Below are 27396 nucleotides of genomic sequence, written 5' to 3' on the forward strand. Positions count from 1 at the left end.
GCTTCGTTATGAACTTCTTGAAATTCATGACATTAAAGGATATGGTTTTTAATAGACGTAGACATTAAGACTTTAATTCAGTGTGGTTAACACTTCCCGGGAATATCATTCATGTCATAGAAAACCTCATAGTCAAAGAACAGTATGGAAGGATCCTAAAAGTGTCATAGTATAGTATACCTCAGTCATTAAAAAGATTGTAGAACAGTATGCAGTATAAGTGCTATGATATAGTATGTCATAAAGTATGCCAAAACATTGTCATAACAATATATTATAATTCATTGAAATATAAAATATCATAGTACAGTATGTCATTAAAATACTAGAAGAATATTAAAGTATAATATGCCCTAAAAAAGCTCATGAATGTCAGAGACTGGTATGTCAGAGAATTACATAAACATATTATAGTATAGTGGGCCATAAAAATGTAATAATAAATGCTATAGTATGTCATAAAAACATCATGAAAGATTCATATCACAGTATGTCATGAAAGGAGTCATGGTAGAGTGAGCCGTAGAAATGTCATGAAAATGTCATAAAAACATCATAGTATAGTGTCCCATAATAAAAACTAATATAATATGTCATATAAAATATAGATTGATGATTACATACTATATAGACTTATTATTATAATATATAACTATATGTTTGAATCACTATACAATGACTTTTTCTATCACTTTTCATCACACAATACAGTATGACTCTATGAAATACAATAATATACCTTTTTTAGACATGGCACTATAATATGATTTCTTATTAAATTCTATATGAATTCTTTTCAAGTTTTTTTATGACAAACTATTCTATGATTTAGTTTATTATATTCTATATTTTTAACAATTTTTCACGACAGAATATTTTTTGACCATTTTCACGCACGTGACTTAATGATTATTTGTCACAAATTTCAATATGACTTTTTATTAAATATTATGTTATGACTCTTTATGACACTATACGATGACTTTTGTCATATACCCTCCTATGACATTTTATGACAAACCATATTTTTTGGCATGCTGTACTAGGTCTATTTTGGCATACTTATACTCTAACTTTTCCAAAAAATATATTCAAGACAGAATCAAATATGTATTTTTTTGGGACAACTGTGAAATATAGTTAGTTAAGTGTCGTCTTCCTCCAACACTTTGAGGATGTACGGTCTTTTTCCAGCAAAGTTTGAAGAAATGACATTCATTTAGCTGACATCTTTATCAAAAGCGACTTCCAGTATGTGCGTTCAACAATGTTTGTAAAACCCCAAAATTGCAATAAACCAGCAAGAGCATCAATTTCAGCAAATGCTGAACTGCTTCAAGTGCTACATTTAGCCAAATATAGAGACAGAAAGACTTTCTGTAATTATGTATTTTTTCAGAACAGATGAGTTTTCAGTCAGCCACGGAAGATAAGTAGAGCTTCTGTGGTCCTCACGTCAAGTTGCAGCAATAATAATACCGAACTTCAAACACTTTTCTTACCATTGTTACTAAGTGCTTTTCAGAAAAACACAACAGATAACATCAAAAACAACAATAAAGACGCAAAATAATTAAATCCTTTAGTTCACATCTTTTTTTTTTCCTTTAGTCTGGGGGCTCTGACAACAGCAAGTCAGGCTGCTGCTTAACATTCTGAAGTTAAAGGATCAAATCTTTGCTCCACTGTCTAGCAAATCAATCTGGAGATTGTCCACGTGTTCTCCTCAGTGGTGTGCACAACAAACCTTAGAACAAAGTAACGTGCTTCTTTTTGGTCATAACTCACCAAGAGAATGTGCTAATACAGCGAATAATTAAAAATCTGAGGTGAAAAGATCCAAACCGAGCTGTGTTTCAGGAAGTTCCAGACTATTTCCAACGAAACTGAAGAAGCTATCTAATGCAGACAAATCTGTCATGTTGAAAGGCTATGTTTAGTTTTTCCAGAGAGGGTATCTCAGGTAGTTAGTGGATTGCTTTGTTGTTGTGGGTCCAACCCCCAAAAAGTCCGACATGCTGCTGTAACAGCAGTTAAAGTACGTCAGATCTGATCGCTAGGCGATAGAAGACTCAAGACCAGAGGTTATGGGTTTGATCCGTGTATGGTGCCTTTTGAGGTCTGCCACCTTCATACGGTGCGTTACATTTTGAGGTTTAACACTCAGAATGAAACAGTTAGAATATCAGGATATCAGGAAGGCAATCTAGGCACTCCGAATTCTTAGAGCAATGAGAAAATATATATTAAAAAACATTTATTACACTGGCTAAATAATTTAAAGAATCAACATGTTTCGAACTCTTTGTCAGGGAATTTATCAAATACAACGGGGGAGGTCACACCTAGATAGTATAAACAGCCAATAGGAATCGAATGACCCAGGTAAATCACTAAATATCACGAGAAGAGATAGCACGGACAAAACTATATACATCATAAATAAGAGATCTTCACCATAGGATGGGTCTAAAATAATGAATATGGGGTTCATGAAAAAAACTTTACTCAACTAAGAGTTCCTCTCAATAATAGCTCAGTTGCATTTAACAGTCTGTTTGATTTGTTCAGCCTGTGTTCTATATGTGGTGTCGAAAATTGGACGAGACTGACGTGCAGGCTTACGTCGGATTTTCTTTTGGAGAGATAGAAGGAGGGGGTTATGACACAGAAAACCACCATTTCTTTGATTTTTTTTGTAAATGCGGCAGACATGATCCCTTATGATCCCTCTGAGTACATTCATGCAGTAGAAGAAGAAGAGCATCATGTGCATGAAGTGAGTGAAGAAACTCCGTCTTACTCAGTTTTGGTCCAGAAACTCTGCACTCATCTGGGGAGAAAAGAACAGAAGGACGACGTAGGAACTGACATTTTACTTGTGCCTACTACTACAAGAACTATAACTACAACAATAACTGCTGCTACAAAACTACAAATACAACTTAAACAGCTACGACAAGAACTTCTGCAACATCTGCAAAGACATCACACACCCGGGTCACTCTCTGTTTGTTCCCCTGCCGTCAGGAAGAAGATACAGAACTATCAAAACCCGGACTATCAGGCTGAGGAACAGCTTTTTCCCCAGAGCGGTTTCCTCCATCACCCTCCACCCACCACCCCACCCAGCTCACACCGGACAGTGCTGCAGAGAAACAAAAATAGGCAATAAAACGACACTTTAACAAAGCACTTATTTCACTTTAAAGCCATTAATGCCTGTGTTTTATCTTGTATATATTTATTTATTTATTACCTTGTTGCTGCTGTGCTGGCTGATGAGTCGCCAACTTAATTTTGTTGTATGTTTTTACGATGACAATAAACATCCTTATCCTTCTATGATAGGCTTTCTTAATGTTTTGATGCACTGGAAAACGGCAAACTATAACAATAATTATTTTATGGCATATTGTACAATTACTATTTAATGATGTTTTAATGGCATAATATATTATGACATATTACACTGTTATTTATATACTATGATATTTTTTAGGACATACTATGTTATTATTATTTATGACATACTATAGTATGATATTTTTATGACTTGTGTCATAAACTATACGATGTCATTTTTATGACATGCAATATTATTATTTTTTATGACATACTATACTCTATTATATGGTTTTGTGCTATACTATATGTCATTTTTTTATGTGATGAAATATACTATACTGTGACATTTTCTATGATATATTATACCATCATTTTTTTCATTACATACGTAATTTTGACGTACAAAATTCTTATTTTTTATGGCAACAATACCAAGTCTTTTTCATTTCATGGTAGACGATTCAATGATGTTTTTTTTACAAGATTCTAAATTATGACATTTTTATAATATTCTATATTATTATTTTTCATGACATGCTCTACCATTATTTTGACACTGTAAATATGTTTTATGGGATACTATACTACGGCTTTTTTATGACACATTTTGTAACATACTATACTATGATATTTCACTGACATAATGTATTATTAATTGTTCATGGCATACTATATACTATGACTTGGTATTGACAAAGTATACTGTGAAGTTTTTCAATGGGATTTTTAAGACATATTATACTATGACATTTCATGGCCAATCAATACTATAATTTGTTTATGGCATTCTATGACATTTGAATGACCTATTGTTCTCCTCCAGGCCCTTAAAGTCCCTTTGTTCATCTAGCAGTGGACAGAAAACAGAGACATCTCCCGCTCCAATCACAGCTACTAATAACATATGACTGGATAGGTTTCTTTTACGAAACCACTGGTGAATTCATGAAAATATCAAAACGTCAGGTGTTTGAAACACACTTCGAAGGCTACAACACCACACAGTGTACAGACACAATACTCCAGCACAGGTGAGGTTCTTCTCAGTTATTTATTTCACTTGATTCAACTAACATCTTTCTCTGAGACAGAATTGCTGTGGCAAATAAACAACCTTAAAGAGTCACATGCATAAAATGTGAATCACATGAGGCTGGGGGGGGATGACAATGGAGATGAGGAAAAAGAGAGGACTTGTGTGTATTGTGCCTTAGAGAAGCCCCTCACAGGGTAATGCTCATTTACTGACATTAAACACTGAATAACCTGCACTGTTACAGTCGATGCATCGATAGGTTGGTTCTAGTAGATCAATTATCTGTGAGCATTACATATTGCTTGATACGTCAGCTGTTGAAGTCAGAAAACATGCCAAATCAGACGTCTGACAAAAAATTGTAACAACATCACTTTCAAGGTGAAGCCCCTTTGATTTGTTCTGCTGCTTCAGGAAACACCACAGAGTTTAACATCACAGAATCTCATCCAACCAATCAAACCACCGGCCGACCTGTACGGTCCAACCGGACGTTTGTTTGCTTGCATTTTGACAAGAGCAACGTAAGATAAGAGCTGAGTTTTGTTTGAAAGGTAAATTATATACAAGATACTCAATTTTAAGACGACCTGCAGTGTTCAAATTAAGTCTTTTATTAAACGCTGGTGTTTTTTTTTCATTTTGGAATTTGTTTCAGCACTAAAAACAATTCAGGTGGATTCAGTTTTTTAGATTAAACGCCCATAATGACCACTCAAGTACAACTTAGATCAACAGCAATGCTATGAAGAAGATGCGGTGTGTGTGTGTGTGTGTGTGTATGCCAGTGGGTAGCACAACCCCATTATTGATCTGTAAGATAATCTATGTGTACAATTTACTGTTTGTGCGCATGCTGTTGGAAAATACAGATTTAAGGGCAAACACTGCGATGATTCAAATGCACATCCTCACTTAAAATAAATACATGAATAAATATATTAAATTTGATTTTTTAATAAATAATGGGAGGCAAGTTGAAGAGTAGAACAAATCCAAAGACAGTCTGTGTGATCTCCATGGCCGGTCCCTGTGCAGTGTAACATCATGCAGTCAATGAAAAACAGCCAGTCTGATGAGAGATATAATACAGCCATTGCCTAAATGTGTATCTTATCATATTCTAAGAGAAATATGTAATAGCACTGATGAGCCCGAGAGGCCGTAATGTCGTTGTACGTGTTCATACTGCAGCGGTGTATTTTGGGATGTGTGTGTTGAAGGGGCAGGGGGGGTGCACAGAGATAATCTGGCAACGATATAAAGGCTCAGTGTTTGAATTATCTCCAGCTACTTCTGCCCGGGCAGCGTTAGATAAGAACCACCGCTGTGTATTGCACGAGATGGATGGTTTATCAAGTCGAGGGGAGATTCTATTATAAGGAGGTGTAGAATAACTTTGTTACAGTGTTAAAAACACACAGCGTCGTAGCTGCTGATGTCTATCGTTAGAGGTGCGGTGACTCGCTTCTGTGATCCAGTTAATGTAGTTAACAGATGGATCATAATACTGATTTAAAAACCATGAGACAATCAATCCACAATACTGAAGATGGCGCGTCAACGCTGCTAGCAAATCATTAGCAAAAATAAGATTCATTTTTGTGCTTTTCTTTAGCCTGCTGTCATTTGAGAGGAGCGCGTATTCTCTCATTTCATACGTGGAAGCCAAAGTTTTTATAAAACACATTTATTTTAGGGCCATGCATGAATTAGTTGAATCTATCCTTCATAACTTACACCAGCTGGTATTAAAAGTCAGCAGATGTAGCCCGAGCATCTGAATTGATATTTTAGGGAATTTGATCACCTTCACATCACAGTAGAGTGCATATCTAGAGAGGAGCGGGACTGACAAGCCGAGTGAAAATCTAATTCTCGGGCTCTGATGCTTATTAATGGAGGGCTTGTGGACACAGGAGCGTGCAGAGACAAGGGGAAAATATTAGCTCTCTGAAATGACACACATTTCTCCCTGCAAAGTCAAAAAAATGACACTTTATGTGAAAGCTTACATGGCAACTAGGTCAACATTCGTGAGTCGACCGCGTAGCTGACTTGACGTTCTCGTCTATGCGTTATGAATGTGTCACAAACTGGAGTTTCTATTACCAAATGAAATTGGTGGTGTGCTATTACTCTTTCCATGTGTTGAACCCAGTGTGAACCTGTGCCTTATCGTGTGTTGTTGTCAGGAATTCACCGGGGGGGGGGAAGAGAAGAGACTTTGTTTGGTTTTTCATATAAATACAGTAAGTACAATGCTTTTGTCAAAATTTGTCATCAATCGTCTGATTGTTCTCATGTTGAATTACTATTTACACACACATTTTTTGTGTATTTCTTTTTTTAAGTGCTCAGTAGTGTCAGGATTTTGATGTCTCCATGTACGTTTCAGCACCCGAGCACTACGAGGGGTTCATTTCAAACAGAAGTCTCTCTTCAGGTGTACGGGGGGGGGTGGCTTAAATGCATGAGGTATAATGAGACCATAACATGAACAATGATAACCCAAGAGCAAACGCAGGTAAGAGTCAGTAGTATTGAACTAGCAAGTCAAGTGCTTGTGAAACAACCAAACTGATTAAATTAAATTAAAGCAAACATTTTTTATAGTTATCAAAAGAACATTCCTTCCCTTGCTATGTTTGTGATTGCACAAAGGAAAATCCACCAAAGACATATTTGTCCTTGGAGTGGTGTTTTTTTATATCCCGGCTGATGATGTAGACGGTGTCCTTAAATCCAAACTTCTCCTTTGAACCACGTGCAGATCCGGGCAATGTGTGTTTTATTTCCTTAGTGTTCTTGAGGTGAAGGATATTCTTTGTCCTGCTTTGTTTGGTTGACTCCGCTGGCTGTATGCTTGACATATTGTGCTGTCTCTTTTGTCGGGTTGTCCTCAGCGGGCCGTTGTACCGCGAAGGTGCAGGTCACGTCCGTCCACGCTGACCCTGAGAGGCGTCCTTTATGTCGTCTCCTCTGCACTTCAGCCGCAGACTTGACAAATAACCTCCGCCTCTTACTAATCTGTGCTTTAATATGGTACATTTGTACTGTTTTGGTCCATATTTTAAAAATGTCAGATTCAGTCAAGAGGATTAAATCCTCCTTCAAAGGCCCCCGTTTCCTTTTTTTTCTGATGATTAAGACATGAGCGCTGGTTGCACTTATCAAGAGACTCGCAGCTTTCTTCCTCCGCAGGTCCAAGGCCAACCACCTGCAATAGAACGGATTAAGATATGCTGAGAAAGCGCGCTAAGCCTTAATTAAGTTAATTGAACCTGTTTATTTCATAGGTGGCATTTAATAATGGACACCAGCTGCTGTAATTGTGCCCTAACAGAAAGCACAAAAAGATTACAAATGCACAATTTAATATGGAATATAAATAAACAACTGCTCTTCTGTAAAATGATCATCACATTTCCATTTTCCCTGCAATAGAAGCTATTTCAAAATAAGACATTATTATTTACCGTGGTCTGAGGGGAAACAGTCAAATCTCCACATTGGGGTCTGTGAATCCCTTTTTGCCCTCGTTCACGAGGACAGGCTTCTCCGTTCTCGTGTGCCAAACAAGTATCTGGTGAGAAAAAGACAAACACAAACAACAGCAGCATTAGTACCACGCTGTTCCCTTAATGCACTCGTCGAGTCCGCTCTCTCCCTTTTAGCTCCCACTCTGCCTCACGTTCTTCAAAACAGTCGATTCTGGTTCCTGCTCCTACAGTACATGCACCGCCACAGGCGCTGTCTGTGTGTAAAGAGCTACTTGAGCGTGAACCCTGCATTAGAAGGGAGTGAAGAGGGACCAAATATGACACAGCCCTCTCAGCTTGGCCTGTGTAAAGTCCTCTCCTGCCCATAGGACAAAGGCTACCTTCAAATGACAGCCAACTGAAGACATTTTGACACAGCATATATATATATATATATATATAGAGAGAGAGTATATATGGGCTCTTTTGCCTTTGCCGTAGCGGCACAGTTCTTTGCACAGGTCTTCTGCTATTGTGCCACTGAGCCTTCAGATTGGGTTCATTTGGACAAACATCCAGTAAAAAGGTGGCAATGGGAACAGGGGAGGAGAAAAAGAAGAGCCAAACTCATTCTCCCTGCTCTTCACCGTGTGTTGGAAACCCTCCTTACTTCCTTACTTTCATCTCACCGTGGCGGCGGCCATGAATTATGCATAGGGCGTGTTTGAGATGTGCCAGGAGCCCACTCCCACTTTGCTCAGGTGTAGGGGGAGGTTAATAGTCACTTGCATCGGAAGTGCTAGATTATAAGGAAGAGGGATGCCCATGCACAACGTTTTTCTTCCTCTCCCCCCCCCCCCCGCCCTTCAGTCCGTCCCTGTGCTCATCTGTAATCAGTGTGACGGCCCTACCTCCCCGTTCCTCCCAACTCCAATTCCGCTCTCTCAGCCGTTCGCTGAATCCCCTCTTTTCATTTACCCGTCTGAAAGGCTGGGGGAGAGCAGGAGAAAAAGCTGGCTCAAAGTATCTCTCTCCCTTCCTTTCCCCTGTCTTTGTGTGTAAGTGTGTGTGTGTGTGGGGGTGGGGGTGAGGGGTTGTGTTGTGGATCCTGGCTCGCTAAAGCCCTCTGGCTGACTCCTCTTTGCCCAGAGAGAGGCTTAGTGAAGTGACCCAAGCAGACCAAGGGTCGTAAGCAGGGATGGTGGAGGAAAACGTTGCTGCTGCTGCTGCTGCCCTCAAGCCTGTTACTGAAATATATGTGTGTGTGTGTGTGTGTGTGTGTGTGTGTGGAGAAGTAATGTGGGCAATGTGAGAAGTATAATCAATGATATCCAACTTTTCAGCAGCAACTTTGCATTCATTTGCTCTCTGACCATCAGAAAATCATCGTGTTTTCATAGTTTTTGTGAAGACATGCATGGATTTCTTGCCCTGTATGTTGAAGAGGAACATTGGGGAGGTCATGCAAACCAGCTCCGAACGCTTCATTAAGTAAGTTTGAGGCATCAAAACGTCATATGCCCTTGATTGAGGATCATTAAAAAGATATAAAATAAGTTATCCATGTCGGGAAAGTGCTGTGGTTCAATTACATTTGTTGTCTTTGAAAGAAATAATTAAACACTTTAGGAAATGTGCTTATTTACTGTCTTGCAGAGTCCAAATATCAATACCACCATTCTCATATCTGTGTCCTAGATTTATGGTTTATTTCCATGTTCTTTCCTCTGAATCTGAATTAGTGGTAAACATATTTGACCGCGATGGTTCAGCATGCAGGTTCAGCAAGAGATCATTAAGGTTGTGTCATTAGTATGCTACAGCAAGTGGTGGAGAGGAGGTATGGGCGCTTTCTGCTGCTTTCCACCTCTACTCTTTTACATTTCAAAGGGAAATATTGCACCTTTTTACTTTGCTGCATTTATTCTACAGCTTTACTTCACAGATTAAGATTTTACAATTAAAAGAGATATAATAAGGCTATAAAATACAATGTATTATTCAAGATTGAACCAGTTGTTCCCAACCTGTTTGACTTGTGACCTCTTACAAAAAGCGGAGTCTTTCTATCCGTTGTTAGCACTTCCATTAAAGAGACATTTTTCTCTCAAAACCTCTCAGATGGTTTGATCAAAATAACAGTTTAGGGCCAAAAGAGGTCAAAATCTTCAATATTTCACAAAAACAGTTAAGTTTAGAGAAAAGTCCAATAACTGAAAACAGAATTCAGAGTTTACTTTGTTTCTCCTTTTTTACACTATTCAAATCTCACAACCACATAGATTATTAGAACAAAGTAAATGCAGATTACACACTGATGCATCAGTATTAATACATACAGAATGAGTACTTTTACTCAAAATACTTAAGATATATTTTGCTGATGATACTTTTGTGTTTTGTTTTTTTCTTAAACTTGTAATGGAGTACGTTGGCATTGATGTATTGGTACTTTTAATTAAGTAGCAGTTCTGAATACTTTTCCTTCAAAACCTTTTTTTTACCATCCTCATGAACAGTTTAACTTTAACTGCTAAGTCAAGGTGCTTGACATCATCGACACAAAGGGATTACCTTAGTGCAATTGGCTGCTTTAGGCTCCAGGTCGTTGAGTGTAACAAGTTCCCGGAGCAAACTGCTCTCCTGGTAGCCTCCCTTCACGCCGCGAAGCTTAAAATACGCCTGCGGCTTGAAGAGGATGAGCCTCAGGTTGATGGCAAAGCCGGCCATGTCGATGGCAAAGGGCCGATGGGGGTCGAACACCGTCTTCCAGCCGTAGACCTTTCCGGCTGCATTGACCTTGGGGGACTCGTACCGCAAGCCGCCCACAAAGGCCACGGGCCACACTGAAACTTTCCGAGTGGATCTCATCTAGCGAGAGGAGAAAAGGGAGGGGAGAAGAGAGCAAATTAGTCACGTGAAAAAGCATACATGACAGCGAGACACGGCGTTTTGAGCATCAGCTGCCAGCTTTACAGCAGAGTGTGGACGGAGGGTCTTTAGAGCTGCAGCTATTATTCATTCTGAAAGACGGTGAATATTGACCAAGCCATTGAGCGCTGTGCAGCAGACACACTGCTAGATGGAGGCAGATCAAATGCATTGTTCAACAGCTGCCCTGCAGTGAGATAATTAGACACAACCATCTTTTGAAGGAGCCAAGCCATTAGAGCAAGTGGCTCCAGTCGCTGGTTGGCTGAGGAGATTCTTTACGGTGGAGCACCGCCGTCCGCTTTTTCTTTTTGTCCTTTAATCTTCCAGCATCAAACGATCTTGCCACCCTTTTTTCTCAGTTAGCCTTTGCCATTCTAGAAGGGCCGGCTGCAGTCATAAAATGTAGTTTTTTTTACAGTGAGGGAACAGGAAACAGCAGAGTCGTTTAATCAAACTCAATGCAGCAGAAATAATTATGCTGGTGCCACTGTGGGGGAAGGTCTACTTAAAAATAAATGTGCAAGTGTATGAACAGTATCTAGAATGTGTGTATATAGTATATGATAAAGTAGAGTTCCTACATGCATATACAAGCGTGCATATAGAAAATGTCTATATTTGCAACGCAAGCCTGATTCAAAGTGTGTATTCGTTAAAGCGTGCATTGTGTATTTCAAATATGTGTGCAAATCACGTGCAAATAACCGTTTGCACAGGATCTGCTCTATTAGTTTGGTGTGTGTGATCTCTGATGGGCTGATGTGTGGTCAGTTCAGGGGATCAGAGAGCTGCAGAGTGTGAACAGCATGAAGTGGGCGGGGGGGCGGGGGGGGGGGGCTTATGGGAGTCTGTGGATTTTAGCTTTGGGAGGAAATAAACTGTGCCAGGAACCCAGATAAGATTTGGCAGGACGTTCGGTGTCAATGAGATCTGGGTGTTAATGGTGGAAGAGAGATTGAGCGCTGACATGCATCCATGTGATTGTGCTGCTACAGCTTTATACACAGGATCATATTTCTGTCTGTTATGTGGCCTATATGCTTTGGCAGCGCTGCATTTGTAGACAGATGAGAAACTGAATCCAAGCCACCGACCCATTTCACCCAAACACACGTACACCTGCCTGCTTCCCCCGTAGATATACAGTACGTACAACTTAAATGAAGCATGAATCAGCCTTTCTGTAGGCAATGTCAAGAGGCTCGTCACTTTCCCGTCTGAAAATGTGAAAACGAGTGTTCCGCCTGCTGCCTCTTGTGGGAATATCAGCCACAGTAAAATAGCACGCATCTCTCTTCTTCTGGCACCCAAGCAAATGAAAACGCAACAAAGTTCCTCTTGCCCCACTCTGGTGAATACCGTGTGTTTGAACAGAGTTTTTTTTTTTTTGTTCACTGTTGCTACAGTTTGTATTTGAATGCCTGCGTGTGCATTTAAGATCTATTCCTTGCTCCACTCAGTGCGGGGCCGTCGGAGACAAAGTGGCCGTGTTTTAGAGAAGCAAAAAAAATCCTCGCTGATAAAAGAAGGCAGGCATCCAGGTAGGAATCAGTCCTTAAGGGTGCAGAGAGGGAGGAACAGAACAGAATTGTCGGCCATTGCTGCCATGGGAGGAGTCTTTAGTTTGGATTTAAGTCTTTGTAGAATAACAATAGAAATGTGTAATTAAATTGTCTTTATTAAAAATGTTTAAACAGGTAGGGTGTTATATCATTATATCATATCCATTATATAGCTTAAATCATGACAATCTTAACAGTTTCTCAAAGATATCTTGTGTGTAAAGATATTCTGGAAGCACCAATAGTCAAAATATGATGGAAATGTCGGACATGTTGTTGATTTGTGATTATCTTAACTCACTGCAGACATTCTGAGTATGGGATTGCTCCATTCATATTTTCATTTGTTGTGATGCTGACAGCTCGTCAACATGTAACTAGCTCTAATTTCTTTACATTTTCTCATAATACATGTATTTAAATTGCTCAAAATTAATGGATTAGATGATTTAATATTGACCGGGAGAAAATGGTGAGTGCATTGCTAACATATGGAGCAGTGCACATCAATCTTTCAACCGTGTCACCACACTGGAGACTAAACAACTATATTGTTTTCAAGCCGTTGAGACACTGAATATTTACCACGGTGTCAGCAAACTACTGAATTTTTACTATGGTGTCAGCAACTTCTTCTGTAGTTGCAGTCCACTCTCTGCCTTCTGTCTATCTGGCTGTCACCTTCTCTTTTTATCATTCTTCTTCTTCTTCTGTCTCTCCCTCTCGGCGTCTCTCTCCTTCCCCCTCGGGGCCGTTACTCTGACCCATAAATAGGCCCGTTGGAGGTGATGGAGGGCCTCTGAGGGAGATGGAGCACTTCGGCTGATTCCCAGAGAAAGGTAATGACAGGCCCCGTCAATACCTGACGCTCCATTTACTCTGGACCCCGTCCACACTACTAACAAGACCTGAGGCTAATACTCAGAAGGCCTAGACCATGTCTGCTCAGGTAATTCAACTGATGTCGAGATGGATGGCCTGAGATGTACGGATCACGTGCCCAAACATCTCTCCACCAGCTCCAGATCACTGACCATGCTTGTTAGGAGCAAAAAAAAAAATGTCTCCAAGTTGCAGTGAACTTATAGTTTTATAACATACCACGGATGCATAGAGTATATGGCTGGGCAGTGCCATATGCCATATATTTTATATTGAACCACAGCTATAGGGACGGATCCGCAAGAAAACATGCAATCCACAAAGTTAATATTTACATTTGTGTATGTTTTTTTCCAATGCAACTCCAAAAGGAATATACATGTACAGTAGAGGATATCAGTGGCAAACCCCTTTTTAAAAACAAACTTTATGCATTACACCAACAATTCAAAGACACAAAATAATATTGAATCTGCCTCATCCTTTCCTCAAGCCCACGCGAAAAAGCAGTCAATTTTTTTTACAGGATCTTTGCACAAAATGAGCATAACTTATTGCTGAGGGTTCACTGACTGTTGGCCTTCCTGATCAATTCCAGTCTCTCCTCTTTTAGCCGAGTGGCTGCTGAGCGTTCTAGCTTTCTAAAAAGCCTGGCCTATGTGTTTGTGCTGGGAACGAAACAATGAATTAATCTCCCAGACCGCCTGAATTACCCGCCGTTTGCTCTGCACAGGGTTTGTTTTTCTGGAACTCAAGTGGAGCAGCATTTGAAAGGTGAAATAGTGGTGCCAAACAGGAAATGGTTATACTTAGGTACAGGCTTTACAATCTAAAGTGTAGATGATTTAAGTTGGAAATACTTAAGAAGTTAGGTTAAGGTTAGAGGGGATTGGATTATGGTAATGACTTTCATTTGTAATTGTAGTTACACAGGGATCTATGAAAGACAACAATAGCCCCTTTCACATATAGATTCCGTGATACTTCCTTATAAAAGATCCGCCGTTTCACCGGCTTTGCCGTTTCACACAAAACATAATGCCACCCCAGAGTGTATATTCAGATAGCACGCCACGGCATCAAAAGAGTTATGATGTTTTGTGTTGATGACAGCGGGGGAACAACTCTGTCCCCCCATTCTTTCTCAGTATCTTTCATTCAGAACAGCAAGGCATATTAATGGTGAAACAGTCCTGCCTTAAACAGGGTGTGTGAAAGAGGCTTATGAGGAAGCTACGTGTACATGGTAGCCATTGTTTGCTGTTGATGTAATATAGCAAACATCCACTGCAAAGAACAACCTATACTGTAAATGTGGTTTGTCTCGCTTGTCTTCTTCTAGCCAATTCATGAGAGATTGTATAAAAATGCATTAATTAAATGTGTGTGTAGCAATTCTGACCTCCTCAAACAACTCCAGGCTGTATGTGTTGTCGTCGTCTGCAAAGTAGACGATTCCAGCTTGGCTGCTGTTGGCGTTGAAGGTCTCCCTTAGCCACCGCAGGGCCAGATTCCTCTGCATCGTCCCCCTGGGGATTCTGGGGTCCCGAGTGTCACCCCGCAGCTTATAGTTCCTGGGCGTCTCTACATTGAGGTGGGTGTAGTTAAGTCCCATTTCCCGGAGGAGCCGCGTGACGAGAGGCGTTCTCCTTTGGGAGTCCTCCACCAGGATCCAGTGCAGGTTGGGAACATGGAGGAAGGTGTTTGCCAGCCGTGTCAGCTCCGCCTTCTGTACCGGTCGACTATATGTGGGGGTGATGATGTGGATGGTAGGCAGCACATCGGACCAGGGCGGAGGCCGCGTATACACATACTCTGTCCTCACCACCTCCACAATGTCCTTATCTGAGGCACAGTATTCCTTGGAGTCTTGTGCCTGGCCACCTGCCTCCCTCTTGCCCTCCACACCATCATCTGCAGATTTGGGGATAAGAAGACATGTAAGGCATTAGTGCAACCTTGGGCTGCCCTTTGTATATTTGCCTCAGGTGACTTAAACCCAATAGGGGTAAAGTGTACCTGAGAGCCGGTGGTGACGGACTGCAAGCCTCTCTGGAATGATAAAGATCTCTTTTACTAGATGGTGACAGGCTGCAAAAAGTGAAAGCAGGCACCGTGAGAGGATAACACAGCTGATGGACAGAGAGACAGGGGAAGGAAAGGGAGGGGAGAGATTCCCCCAGCGTTGCCTTTGGGCTTTTCTTTTCGAAAGGAAGATAAATGTGAGTATGTGGATCCAGGAGACGTGCCCTCTTTTTATGTTCAGACTCCACCATGGACTCCCTCGTCCTCTGCCTGCCCCTCCATGTCCCTAACTTACTAAACACTATGCTACTTTCCTGCAATGTAGTTGTGCAGCTGAAATTAATATTCACATTAATTTAATTATAAATATATATTGCCCCAGAGATTCCAAAACATGACCTAAAATGCTATGATTAACTGTGGTGGGACTGAACACTCCGCCACCAAGATATGTTGGCTCATAAATGACTCCACGGAAAAGGGTTGAAATTGTTTATGCAATTATTTGGTTATTCTGCTCAATCCAAAACATACATGCTCGGATATTTCCCTTGTATGCACACTTGTTATCTGGCGTCTGAAAATCCAGGTAACACCAAATGCAAATGAAACAGTAGAAAACTGGAATTGATTTTCCGTGAACTACTTTTGTGGTCATGTTGAGCATTTGACACCACACAGAATTAATGATCAAAGCTCCCAGCAGCTGCAGCACTAAAGCAGTGAATGCTGTGCTACTAACACACTGCTCTCTTGTTTCTTTCTTCTGGAATAAGGTGAATGTAATTTTGAATTTTGACTACTAAAGACCTGCATGTAAACAGTGGTGAATAAGTCCTCTGACACAAGCTGAATAGGCTGTGATACTTTGGCCCCAGTAGTTTGGTCAAGATGGATAGAATATGATAATTGGGTCATTAAAGTTGTTAATTTCTTTTCAGTGTGCCACAGCTAATGGCGAGCTTCGTCACTGTTCAGCCTGAGCTCCAGTCGCACCTCCGACATACGGAGGCTTCTTCTGCGGCTCAAAGATTAACACAATCTGCTGATGGCCAGATGTTTGACAAAGGCTGCCAGCGAGCGAGCTGCCAAAAAACACCTCTAGCTTCTCTTTTAAGAGCACACAAAAGGAGGCCTGTGGGCAGACCTGTGTCAGATAGCACTGGCAATTTGTTTTTCTATGTACACTTCATTGTGCCTTCACTGTATGTCATTGTCAACACTGTTTTCATAAAACCAATGAATTTGGTGAGGAAGAAATGTGTTAGTACCCTAGTAGAACATTTTTGGCATTCTTTTAATCTAATCAGACACTATTTTAGCTGTGTAGGTAAGCTGTAAAAATGAATTATTTAATATAGTTTGTAGCTTCTGTTGACTCCAGTATGCTTTAGAACAATTGTGTGTACTTGCTTTGGCTGTTAATCCCTGTGAGTGCGTTCATGACATTATAAGAAGAGGGCAAAGAGCTCTGTTGATTTGCTGTGGCTCTAATGGGTTTGTTTACCCTGCAGAATGCTTGACATTTTACACTGTTGGGTTTCTGGTCTCTGTGGGATGATTGGGAGGCTCATGAGTGTGCGTCTTAATGACTCACATTGGTGTGCAAACGTGATATTACACCTGGGTGGAAGATATTCCGTGAAGCTAACGGAACGGAACGTATTTGTGATTTCAAATTGCTGATTAAACAAACTCTAAAATTAATTTGCACGTGAGTGAGTAAGTGAGCGAGTGAGTGAAATTGGTGCATAGTTTAAACCTAAATGGATAAATGAATTGTGGACATGCCTCTGTACAGTGCATGCTGTGTGAAGTTGAAAACGTCACACTAAGAGAAAAAATATGGATAAACGGGCCATGCCATGTAGGTGGATAGGCTGCGAATGTTTCAGAACATACTGTACTCGAAAAAAAGGTATTGTCAACATAAGAGAAATGAAAGAAGACTAGACAAAGCTGAGATTCTATTCAATTGACAGACTGAATAAACAATATAAAAAATAACTCCTTGATGTATGAGAGCATATACAGTGTGTGTCTGTGACTTCAAAGTCTTCATCATGCACCAAACAATCCCCACTGATGAGGTTTACAGTGACTGGACGAGTGTCATTGAGCTCTGATGAAGCTGGTGGTCATTGTTAGTGAGTGCCTCTAAATGAACGGCCTGTTTTCCTAAACCTGAAGTGCGTTGTTAGGTTCGAGGACCCACTTCACGTGTGGTATTGCCAGTGGAGTGCAGTGCACTGCGTACCCTTGCGGATGGCGAGGAGCGGAGCTATAGCGCTTTGGTGCCAAACAGTGATGAGCAGCGTCCAGGGTAACACGATCAACACGATGGCAAGAATATCTCTTCTCTTCGGCATCTCCAGGATTGGTTATCTGGCTCGGCATTACCTGGAGAAAAAAAAAAGATGGATGTATTATCATTCTGCATTTTGTTAACACACAGGATTTCACGTAGAATCCCTTTGAACACCGAAACAATGTCAACGTTTGTGTTCATATTTCAACCGTTCAAGCAAACACATAAGGGATGGGGAGGCACTGGAAGACACTCAGTGCCTCCCCTACCAGAGAAATCTCCTCTGGTAGATTTCTGGGTCAAATCTACCAGAGGAGAACATGGAGCAGGAGCTTGTGCCCTCTGCCGATCCGATGAGCTCATCGTGCCATCAGTGAGGACGAGGCAGCGACTTCATGCCCAGTGCTGTAACTAGTCACAGGCCAAATGGCAGGAAACGATGCCACCAGACTGTGGCTTGACTGTTTGGGATATGTGCCCTTCACTCTGAGTCCAGATTGTTTGGTTCAACTTTGTATCCCTTTGACAAATCTAATTCCAGCATGACAGACTGCAAATTAATTGAAATAGCATCTACAATTGGATTAACAAAATGGTAGCAGGTCTCTCTACGTAGCTGAAACACTTCCATTAAAAAGGTTCAATGCATTGTGTTTTTTTAAGGTTCAACTTGTACTCCTTTTCTCTTAATGGTTTGAAGCTACTTTTAAAGGTAAAGGTGCAATTTGTGATTTAAATGTAAGCAATGGGTCAACGGTGGTCCCAGTTTATACCTCTCCTCTGTTCGCACACATTTGGGCAACAGAGGTTACCAGAAACACTTACAATTACATCAGCAGTAAGGGTTTCTAAATGGCATTCCAAACATCTTCAGTTAATTATCTTTTGTGGAAACCAATACGTCTGTTGCCTGAATGCATGCGGATACATGACAGGCACAAACTAAGGGATAGGTCATGGGTTGCCCTATAACCGAAATTAGGGGAGGGTTGGAGCCAGCTAGCGTTCTCAAATGTAGTGACAGGCCTTTCTATGCGTTTCACTTTATTCATTATTGTTTTTATACTGTCTCCATGAACTGCACCATCCACCACCAGGCCAGGAGATCATATAACAGGTCTTTGGTATAACTAAATCTGAGTTTCTTTATGTGTTCCAATGTTTTATTTATATATGTGACGTAAATACAGTAATACAGTGTATACATTACGAAGACATGTCTATGTTGCGCCCCGCCTTAGTTACTTTTTCAACTGAAACAGATAATATAACCTATAGCCATCTAATGTAAGCTAGTCACATTAGCTCCACGATTTGATTGAAAACAATGTCTCAGGCTGACATCTTAATGTTTCCAGCTGACTCATTTGAAAATGAGAAGCTTCTAAAAGGGGTAAATGGGCTAGAGTCGTATTATAAGTATGATGAGGAGTATAAACCAAACACTGTACCATAATGAGCAGAAACAGCTGCTATCATTACCTAAAACTCTGATAGCATCCCGGAACGGGCAAATAAATGGAAGCTCTAACCAGAAACGGGGCTTTTTTAACTGACAAACTATGCCTGGTTACAGTTGCGAAGGTATGATTGAATAAATAATGTAGGATCTGGCCTTTCAAGACCTGGAATAAAAGAGGCCTAGCACTTAAACACACTTCTTACTCTGTTAACATTTTAAGCGCAAATTGGATGTTTTAGGAATGAGAATTTACCTCCAGCTTTATTGTTACGCAATAACGACAAATGAATGTTCCTCAGCATAGAGACGCTGATTCTGCATTTAAAGCACACAATGACATGAACGTTAAAGGTAATACCACACAAACCTTGAAAATGAGAATCACTCTGACAAAGTCTCAACGAAAATGATGACATCATTTTTCACAAATGTAGAAGTTGTTGTAGTCTGTTAGTTTTGGATTACATCATTATATCTCAGACACACTTATTATTGTGTCCTGCTCCCTGTGCTGTGGGGCCTACTACATCGCCACTTTGGTAGCTCATTTACACTAAATTTAAGGATGACAGACCTTCCCGTCTCTCCCAGGGACGGTCTCTCCTCCTCCTTAATAGGCTGCTGGCATTACGCCGAGTCCTAACTGGAAAAATGCAGTTATTAACTGATCTGCTCAATTACACAAAGGAGAAAAACAGACATAATGTGAGCACAGGTGTTTGGCATATTCATTACAGCTTTACACATGAGGAAGCAAGTCATCACATTTCCCACAGTGATCATTCTCCCACTGCTTGGGAAGGTGGCAGTTTAACATAATTGTATATGCCAATTTTGTTCATTGAGCTCTGTAAATAAATCCACCATAATGTCCACGTAATCAGGTGTGTGAATAGTTCTGACACAACACGCACCTATACGTGGTTTTTTACTGATAACAAAATTGGTTCTGCTGCATTTTTTCAACTTTACTGGAGAGGCGATTTACAGTGAAGTCCTCTGTGGTAATTGATATTGCTCGTGGTTCTGCAGAGTGCAAAGTATAAAGTACAGTAAGTTGTACAGAAAATGACCCACAGTACGTGCATCAGCATGCAGCCACCTTTTTTCAAAGGACAACATGGGGCAACAGATGTTTTTCTTTGAGATCACCTAAAGCATTTTAGATCTGCTTACAAATGCTAGAAATACAAACAATCCTTTTACAGCCTATAAATATCTAAAAAGCCATATCAACTCTATCTGAAGCGAATACAGTCATTTCCGACACTTCTTCTTTGTGCAATCTGGATTGGCCTTGGGGACCACAAACTATTATACAGCTTACCATCTACCCATCACACAACACTACTATTGCTCACATTTGATGGGAAATGAATTCCTTGACCTTGTGAATATTCCCTTGTTCCTTGGTATTTGGAAGTGTCTCTGTTAGCATTATGGTGGCTGAAAAATGATAGCTTTCATTAATGGGAGAAACCTACAATGTCCTCACTTTTGATCTAGTTAACTCCTGGCCCAGGTCATTTTTAATCCCGAAAACAACAGAATTGGGATGCATTCTGCAAATACGGACTGGCTTCACTGCATCTCCTAATTTCCCATGAGGCAGTTGGATAGTATCTTTTATTAGACCGTGTTCGGTAAATGCCCACATCTTTCAAACTCTCACACCTCAAGTTTGTAACGTAGGCTTTCCAATAGCTCTCACAAGCCGAGAATGCTCTAACGACATTACTATGACATCACCAGGCTGATTTTCTCAGATTTGACAAAGCCCCTCCTGAGTCGTTCAGGGGAATGCCCCTTTAATCACATTGCTTGCATATAATTAATACATCCATATGAAGGAAAAAAGCCTTTGGATGCTCACCCACAGTTACAACTGGATCATGGCACCACAGGGGATGCGCAGCTGGGAAGGCCACACTGCATACTGGACGAGCTACGTAGTGGTGACGTCCTCCACGGCACCTCAGCCGACCATTTCCTCTTCCTCTGCCGCAGACGGGCAACACTGAGTCCTGAGACCTGTAGAGGAAGAACAGTTCAGTGAATATGATTCAGTGATGACAGATTGCGAGTGCTTGTCGCTTTGTGTTCTCACAGGGTGTACCTTCATGTGCCCCCCCCCCTTCTCTCACTCACACCAGCATGAGACATTCAAGGACAGTCAGCCAGGTTTAAACATAGCCACTTGGACAGGCTTTGAACAGTCAATGCCTTACAGCAATTCTTGGCTCTAGACACCTTTGTGAGTGGTGTGGCTGTTGGACGTCTATTCATTATTTAACATCAAAGAGCTTGGGCTGAAAATGCGGCTGAGGAAAAGTGTGTCAGTATGAAGTAATGAACTCTAAATTGGATGCACATCATTCAGATTCACAGCAGGATTCGCTCCTCCAGTGGTATACGACTGCTGTGCTTTACAATGCTGCATTTCTGCTCATGTGTGAAATGGTTAATACCGTGCATGTATTGATAATTTTATCTCATTGACTCCAATCAGAACTGAACAGACACAGAGTCTGTATTTTTCTTTTTTTTTCATGCCTAATGTGGAAAATGGAAGAGGGTTAGTCACAACTCCATTGCTTGCCAACAGTCTAGGGTGGGGGATGTTACAAAAATAAACTGGCATCATGTCTTATTCAAATACATCTGAGGGAACGCTGCTGCTATGGAGGCTTATGCCTCACTCAGGCAGTGATGTCTGCACGCTGCATCAGCTGCAAAACTGAATGGCTGAGGACTGTATTTTTTAAGGGGCTTTGTAATAGAGAATCATATAAACTGCAAATATGTAGTTTTGGAGGAATGAACAGCAGGACTCTCAGAATCCTTTTACTGAGCCACACTGTTGTATAAAAAGGCAAATTGCCTGTGATCCAGCAATGCAGTTGGGGGATGTGTGTCCTTGATGGGTACTAAATTTCAAAACAATCTATTTTCAGATTGCCCAGACACATTGTCCAATTTCTCAAACTGAAGTATCATGCTTCTGAGGGTTGATGTCGGTTGTGTGGAAAAAAGAATGAAAGATGAATACGAGGAACGGTCTTCATGGGTTAGTGCAGCTTCTGCAGTAGGCTATCTGCTTTTTATGAAAGCGACAAGCAAACACTGTAGTGCCAAGAAAAATAACTAAACAGTGATAGAAAGGCTTTACAGTTGCTGCCAGGTACTGTCAACGCATGCAAAAGTAGCAATGACAGTGTTGTCGCTCTGATTTCTGTACAACAAGCGCCTCTATATATTGTGATGGAGCTAAACAGAGGGAAACACTGTATAGTTCAATAACCTGCCAAAATCTCAGATCCTCCAACAGGCCGCTGCAGCATCTTAGTGCTAAACATTTTTAAAAGAAAATGTTTGGAAAACAAACAAGCGTGGCAAGGGCTGCCAGCCGGAGGGAGCTGAAATTCATATTGCTGTTATGTGCAGAATATACAGAGCTATAAATGCCTTTTGGGGATATAATGAATGCATTTATTAAAAGTCTTTGTTCCTTCTTTGGCTTTTACACATTTTAGTTGGGTTGGGCCATGGAAGATTAACTTCTTTTTTAAAGGAAGATTTAACTTAATTAATACAATTTTAATTGGTTCAACACTTTGGTTTATAACCAAACACCCGCCAAATCTATGACATTACCATCAGTCTCAGTGGTTCTTTGGGCTGTTTACCAAATACTAGCATGCTAAGACGTTAAATTGAGATGATGAATGTGGTAAACACTATACCTGCTAAACATCAGCATGTTGGCATTGGGGGCATGTTAGCATGCTAATGTTATGTAGCGCAAGCAATGTTGTGCCCAAGCAGCCTGCAGCCTAACAGAGCTGCTAGCAATCTCTAGTCAGAACTGACTGTAGAGCACACTGTTGTCAGTTGAAGTGGATGACAGATATACACGCATATACAAAAACCAATACCGCAGCTTACATTTCTCACTGTTTTATGTGCTGATCAATTTTAGTCTAATCTGCAGCAAATGGCAGACAATGAAGCTCAACAGCCTTTCACATCAGCACAAGTTAACCAGCTGTGAAGGGAACACCTGCCGCTGATTAATAAAGACTCACAGCAACGATGTCATGTGTGAAAATTGTTGTTCTGATTATTGAACTAACATCATTACCCCCACAAGGTGAAGCGGGAGGGGTGAAACAATATGTTTCTCTATTGGGTTTGAGTGTGGCAGAGAAATAGGTACTGTGTGCGAGATGAAAAGGATGGGAGATCTGGACAACAGTACACCTCAAGAGTGATCAGACGGTAAATTATAATATTCCCACAGCAGACTGTCCCTTTCTATGATCATTAACTTTATCATTATGTTGTTATGGTTATAAAGGAGCTGTGAAGCAATTCCCATATTGTATACACAAAGCTTATATGGTTTTATTTCCTCAGATCTCTAAATAATCTTAACTCCCAGACGTTTTTTTTTAAAAGAAATTTGATTAAAATCGTCCCTCTTACTTATAATATAAATTCTAACTTCTTAAAAATATAATTTTAGACATACGTGCATCAGCTTTAAAATAATAAAAACGCACTGTACTGTAAATGTAACACCTCCAAGTTATTACATGAGGACACAGTGCCTCATTAAACCTTCCAATGAATCTAGCGTCATTTGTATTGGAAAGCATCATTTGTTTCTTTAATGATAAACCTTCAGATGATTTAGAAGGCGGTAATTGGAACCAAAATGGCCCCGAGTGATTTTTTGTCTGGCAATAAGACAAATGTATTCCTTTTCATATACCATAAAAATATACCTTTTTTGTTTTTGTAGAGTCACATCAATTTAATGGTTTAATTTCTCCAAACTAAAATTAAGTTTGATTTAGTTAAACATTTTGAGCTATTACTAGTAGCTTAACTTTCAATAAATTCCATGTTTACACAAATGAAGCAAACAAAATACTCACTTTTTACAACTTTATTATCTTCATTACCAGCAATGTAAATAAGTACATTTACTCAAGTATTGTACTTATGTAAAAATATAAGGTACTTCTAAGTATTTCTATGTTCTGCTACTTTCCACTTCTCCTCCCCTACATCTCAGAGGTAAACATTTTTTTTTTAACTACATTTGTCTGAAAGCTTTTTCACTGCACAATACTTTTGATAGTGCAAATGTAAAAGTACATTTTGATGAGAATACTTGCTGACAACACTTTTATTTAAGACTTTGAATGCAGGACATTTACTTATACCAGTGCCATTGCTAACAAAAAAAACAATGCACCAGTACCATAGCTGCAAGACAGCGAACACGTACATCAAAAGGAAGCATTGAGTGAATATAATACCCAATGTCTCACAAAAACAAGCCCCTATGTCCAGCGTTCACACTAGTGTTAATACAACAGTCCAACACACGTTTTTCAGCTTGCAACATCTTCTTACGCTGCATTTCACACTATAGTAAATGTTCTCTGGTCAAAGTACTTTGAGGGAAAACAAGAGGGCCTCATTGTAAGGAGCTTGGGCTACGGATCCAATATTGTCCAGAATGATTACTCCTTCAGCATGAATGTCACTGTCATCATAACATCCAGCTTCTCCACCCTCTTTTGATGACATGTATGCACATGGTGGATATCTTCAAATATCTCAGGATGTCATGTCCTCGATGTCCTGTACACTGAAAGAGAATATGAGAAAAAAGAAAAATGTGTTTATGTTATATATTCAATTAAATACAGTTAACAGTCGAATATGAGGTTAAATCAGCATTGTTTTCGTTACTCAAAATCACAGACATTTTCTATACCTATTCAACAGGTTTGAACCAAGTTTTTTGTGCTGTCGCAATGACTTGTTGTACCTATTAGTGATATTAGGATCTGAAAACATTTTCTGTAACACTAAACAGTACATGTGGCTGGTTACATTGACTTACCATATACTTCAGAATGAGATGCCCATCATCTTCCTCAAGTTGGATGCCTGGAGGATGGCAGCCCTTTAAGGGTTGAAAGCACTTGTCGTGGGCTGCCTTTCTCTTTTACATTATGAGCGACGGTAACTGTAAGAGCCAGCAGTGTATATATTAGTGAATTGGAATTTCGGGAATATTAATCATTTAATTTTTGAATTGCGCTCATTGTGCAGGAACTAAAGATATGTAAAATATATTGAAAAGCATTTATGTTAATGATTGACGCTCCTTTTTTGGTCGTGATCTAACGACGTCATGACGGCAGCAGGTGCAAAACCGAAGAGCTGCATTAGGCATGAGAGCATATAGTTTTTCTACTTGTGACAGAGTGTAGTATTTGTGTATTTATTTAACGCTTTGCTGCTTAAAATATGGATAAAAGGAAAAGAGTTAAAAGATCACCTGTCATTCGCGTAAGAAAATGAAGTCACTGTGTCCGCAGCTCACAGAGGAACGCAGCTACAGTAACATTAACCCCTTGCTGTCTGAGAGCATCTTCAACACCATTTACTAACGTGATTTCAGTTAGCTTTATCTAATTCTGCCATACTGAAAAGACTTAAAAACATACTTGCAACCAGTCAGGAATATACAGTTGGCAATCAGCATGGCCAGTCTTCAACTCATTAAATAGTCCATTAACATTGGCATGCATGTTTGTGAAGTCCACAAGCTACTAAAACAGCCTAAAAGCTAATAAAATGTACTTCACCTAGCATTCCACTTGAGAGCAATATCATGTAACTTAATGTTAACATACATATCACCTTCACGTTATGTTATTACAGGCTTAGCTGTTGTAACGTTAGCTAAAGTAGCAACTAAGCTAACGTTAGCTGTTGTAACGTTAGCTGGTGTAACGTTAGCTAAAGTAGCAACTAAGCTAACGTTAGCTATTGTAACGTTAGCTAAAGTAGCAAACACACAATTCATAGTGTCAGCTAAATTTCTGTTTTTGAACAAATACAACACACGGTATATATATATATATATATATATGGGTATAAATTGCTTACTTACCGAAAACAGACCTGTGGACAGATGGCTGTGTGCACGAGCTTCCAACAGAAATCCCCCAGAGGGAAAAAAATCCCCGCCTTTAGGATTTGAATCTCTAGCACGTCTGCCCATGCGCAGACAGGAAAGCGTGTGGAAATTAAACAGTACATATATTTTTTCTCCTCTTCTCTTACTTTTAACTGAATGGAATTAACTCATTTGAAAACGAGCACAGTACATTTTGAGATTAATTAAAAAAAGATACGTAGGATTCAATTACACATGAAAATGAAATAAACATTTACAGGGGGGCCGAATCATTTTTTTCAGTGCACTTACGAAAGGCTTTGTTTAACTAAATTCACTTAAGTGGAAATGGAATTTGTTTTGACCAAAGCCACGCAATGAGCACTGAGCAAACCCAATCCGCTATTGAAGACCACAAGAAGTGGTTGAAAGTATGGGAAAAATAAGAAAGTAAGTACACATTAAGTTAAGACTTCCAAGGTAAAGAAAAAAACATTCACGCTCAACTTGTCGAATTGTAGCCAAATACTAAATGAATTCTTCTAATTGGACAAATTTAAATGACTGTGTCTTCAGGTTTAATCCTAGACAGTTTTCAGTATTTCAGTATCCAGAGAAATAAGTTTATATGTGAGATTAAATTAACATTAAATTAAATAATGGCAAACATATTATTATATTAATGTGTTGACATGCATAACCATTGTTTGGGCTATAAAAATACTTTAATAGGCACTGAACTAATTCATTACTCAAACCCTGACATTGACAAGTATATGAGAGACATCAGCACTGGCAGGCTCACACATTCTTCCTCTTCCCTCTCTTCCTCAGATTTGTAAAGTTGAGTCAAAGATGAAGCAAGGGCATGTTTCCAAGTTTGTTATCGAGTCTCCCTCTGACTTCTGAGCTCCCTTGGACCATCTCCTATTTCCAGAGGACCCAATAATAACATAATCCTTTTCTTGCTTGCTTTGTGGCATCATTTTTTATGTACTCTCCAGTCGACAGGGAAGAGAGCCTCTCTGGAGATAGAGTGTCCTGGTACGTCCAATCTTTCGCTTTCGTTTATGAATTCATTGTTCTCCGACCAGCTTGGTAAAGCCCAGAACAGTTTTCAAGGATATCTGGGGAAAGTTGGAAGACATGTCATTGGAGTGCATCATTATTGATGTAACTGTCACAGCCCCCCAAAAAGCTTCGCCTACACAGCAAATTCCCCAGTGTCAAATATGCAGTGTCATAGTACATTGACTCTTTCAGAGTTATTACAACAATGGCAAGAGTAATTACTACCAATTTATCGGCCAGTGTTGGTGAAAATAATCAGAGTTAAACTTTTCAGTGTCAAATATACAGTGTCAATGTACAT

General features: G+C 40.0%; 1 protein-coding gene across 3 annotated transcripts in view; it reads right to left on the reverse strand.

Annotated features, from left to right (window-relative positions):
- Window positions 1-4452: 4452 nt before the first annotated feature.
- The window catches only part of LOC306701130 (galactosylgalactosylxylosylprotein 3-beta-glucuronosyltransferase 1), a 73617-nt gene continuing 50673 nt past the window's right edge, over window positions 4453-27396 (reverse strand). Inside the window, exons 3-9 of one of the 3 annotated variants that reach the window (XM_079166383.1) lie at window positions 20913-21070; window positions 17527-17669; window positions 15264-15296; window positions 14647-15158; window positions 10441-10737; window positions 7864-7970; window positions 4453-7604 (exon numbers count right to left, since the gene is read on the reverse strand). In XM_079166383.1, coding sequence (XP_079022509.1) covers window positions 7884-7970; window positions 10441-10737; window positions 14647-15158; window positions 15264-15296; window positions 17527-17638 — 1041 coding nt within the window. In that variant the 5' untranslated portion in view covers window positions 17639-17669; window positions 20913-21070 and the 3' untranslated portion in view covers window positions 4453-7604; window positions 7864-7883. Of the gene's footprint in view, window positions 7605-7863; window positions 7971-10440; window positions 10738-14646; window positions 15159-15263; window positions 15336-17526; window positions 17670-20912; window positions 21071-27396 lie in introns of all 3 variants that reach the window. The other 2 variants (XM_079166382.1, XM_079166384.1) reach the window with 2 other exon arrangements.

The sequence above is a fragment of the Pholis gunnellus genome, assembly GCF_910591455.1.
Source record: "Pholis gunnellus genome assembly, chromosome: 9".
Classification (NCBI taxonomy): domain Eukaryota; kingdom Metazoa; phylum Chordata; class Actinopteri; order Perciformes; family Pholidae; genus Pholis; species Pholis gunnellus.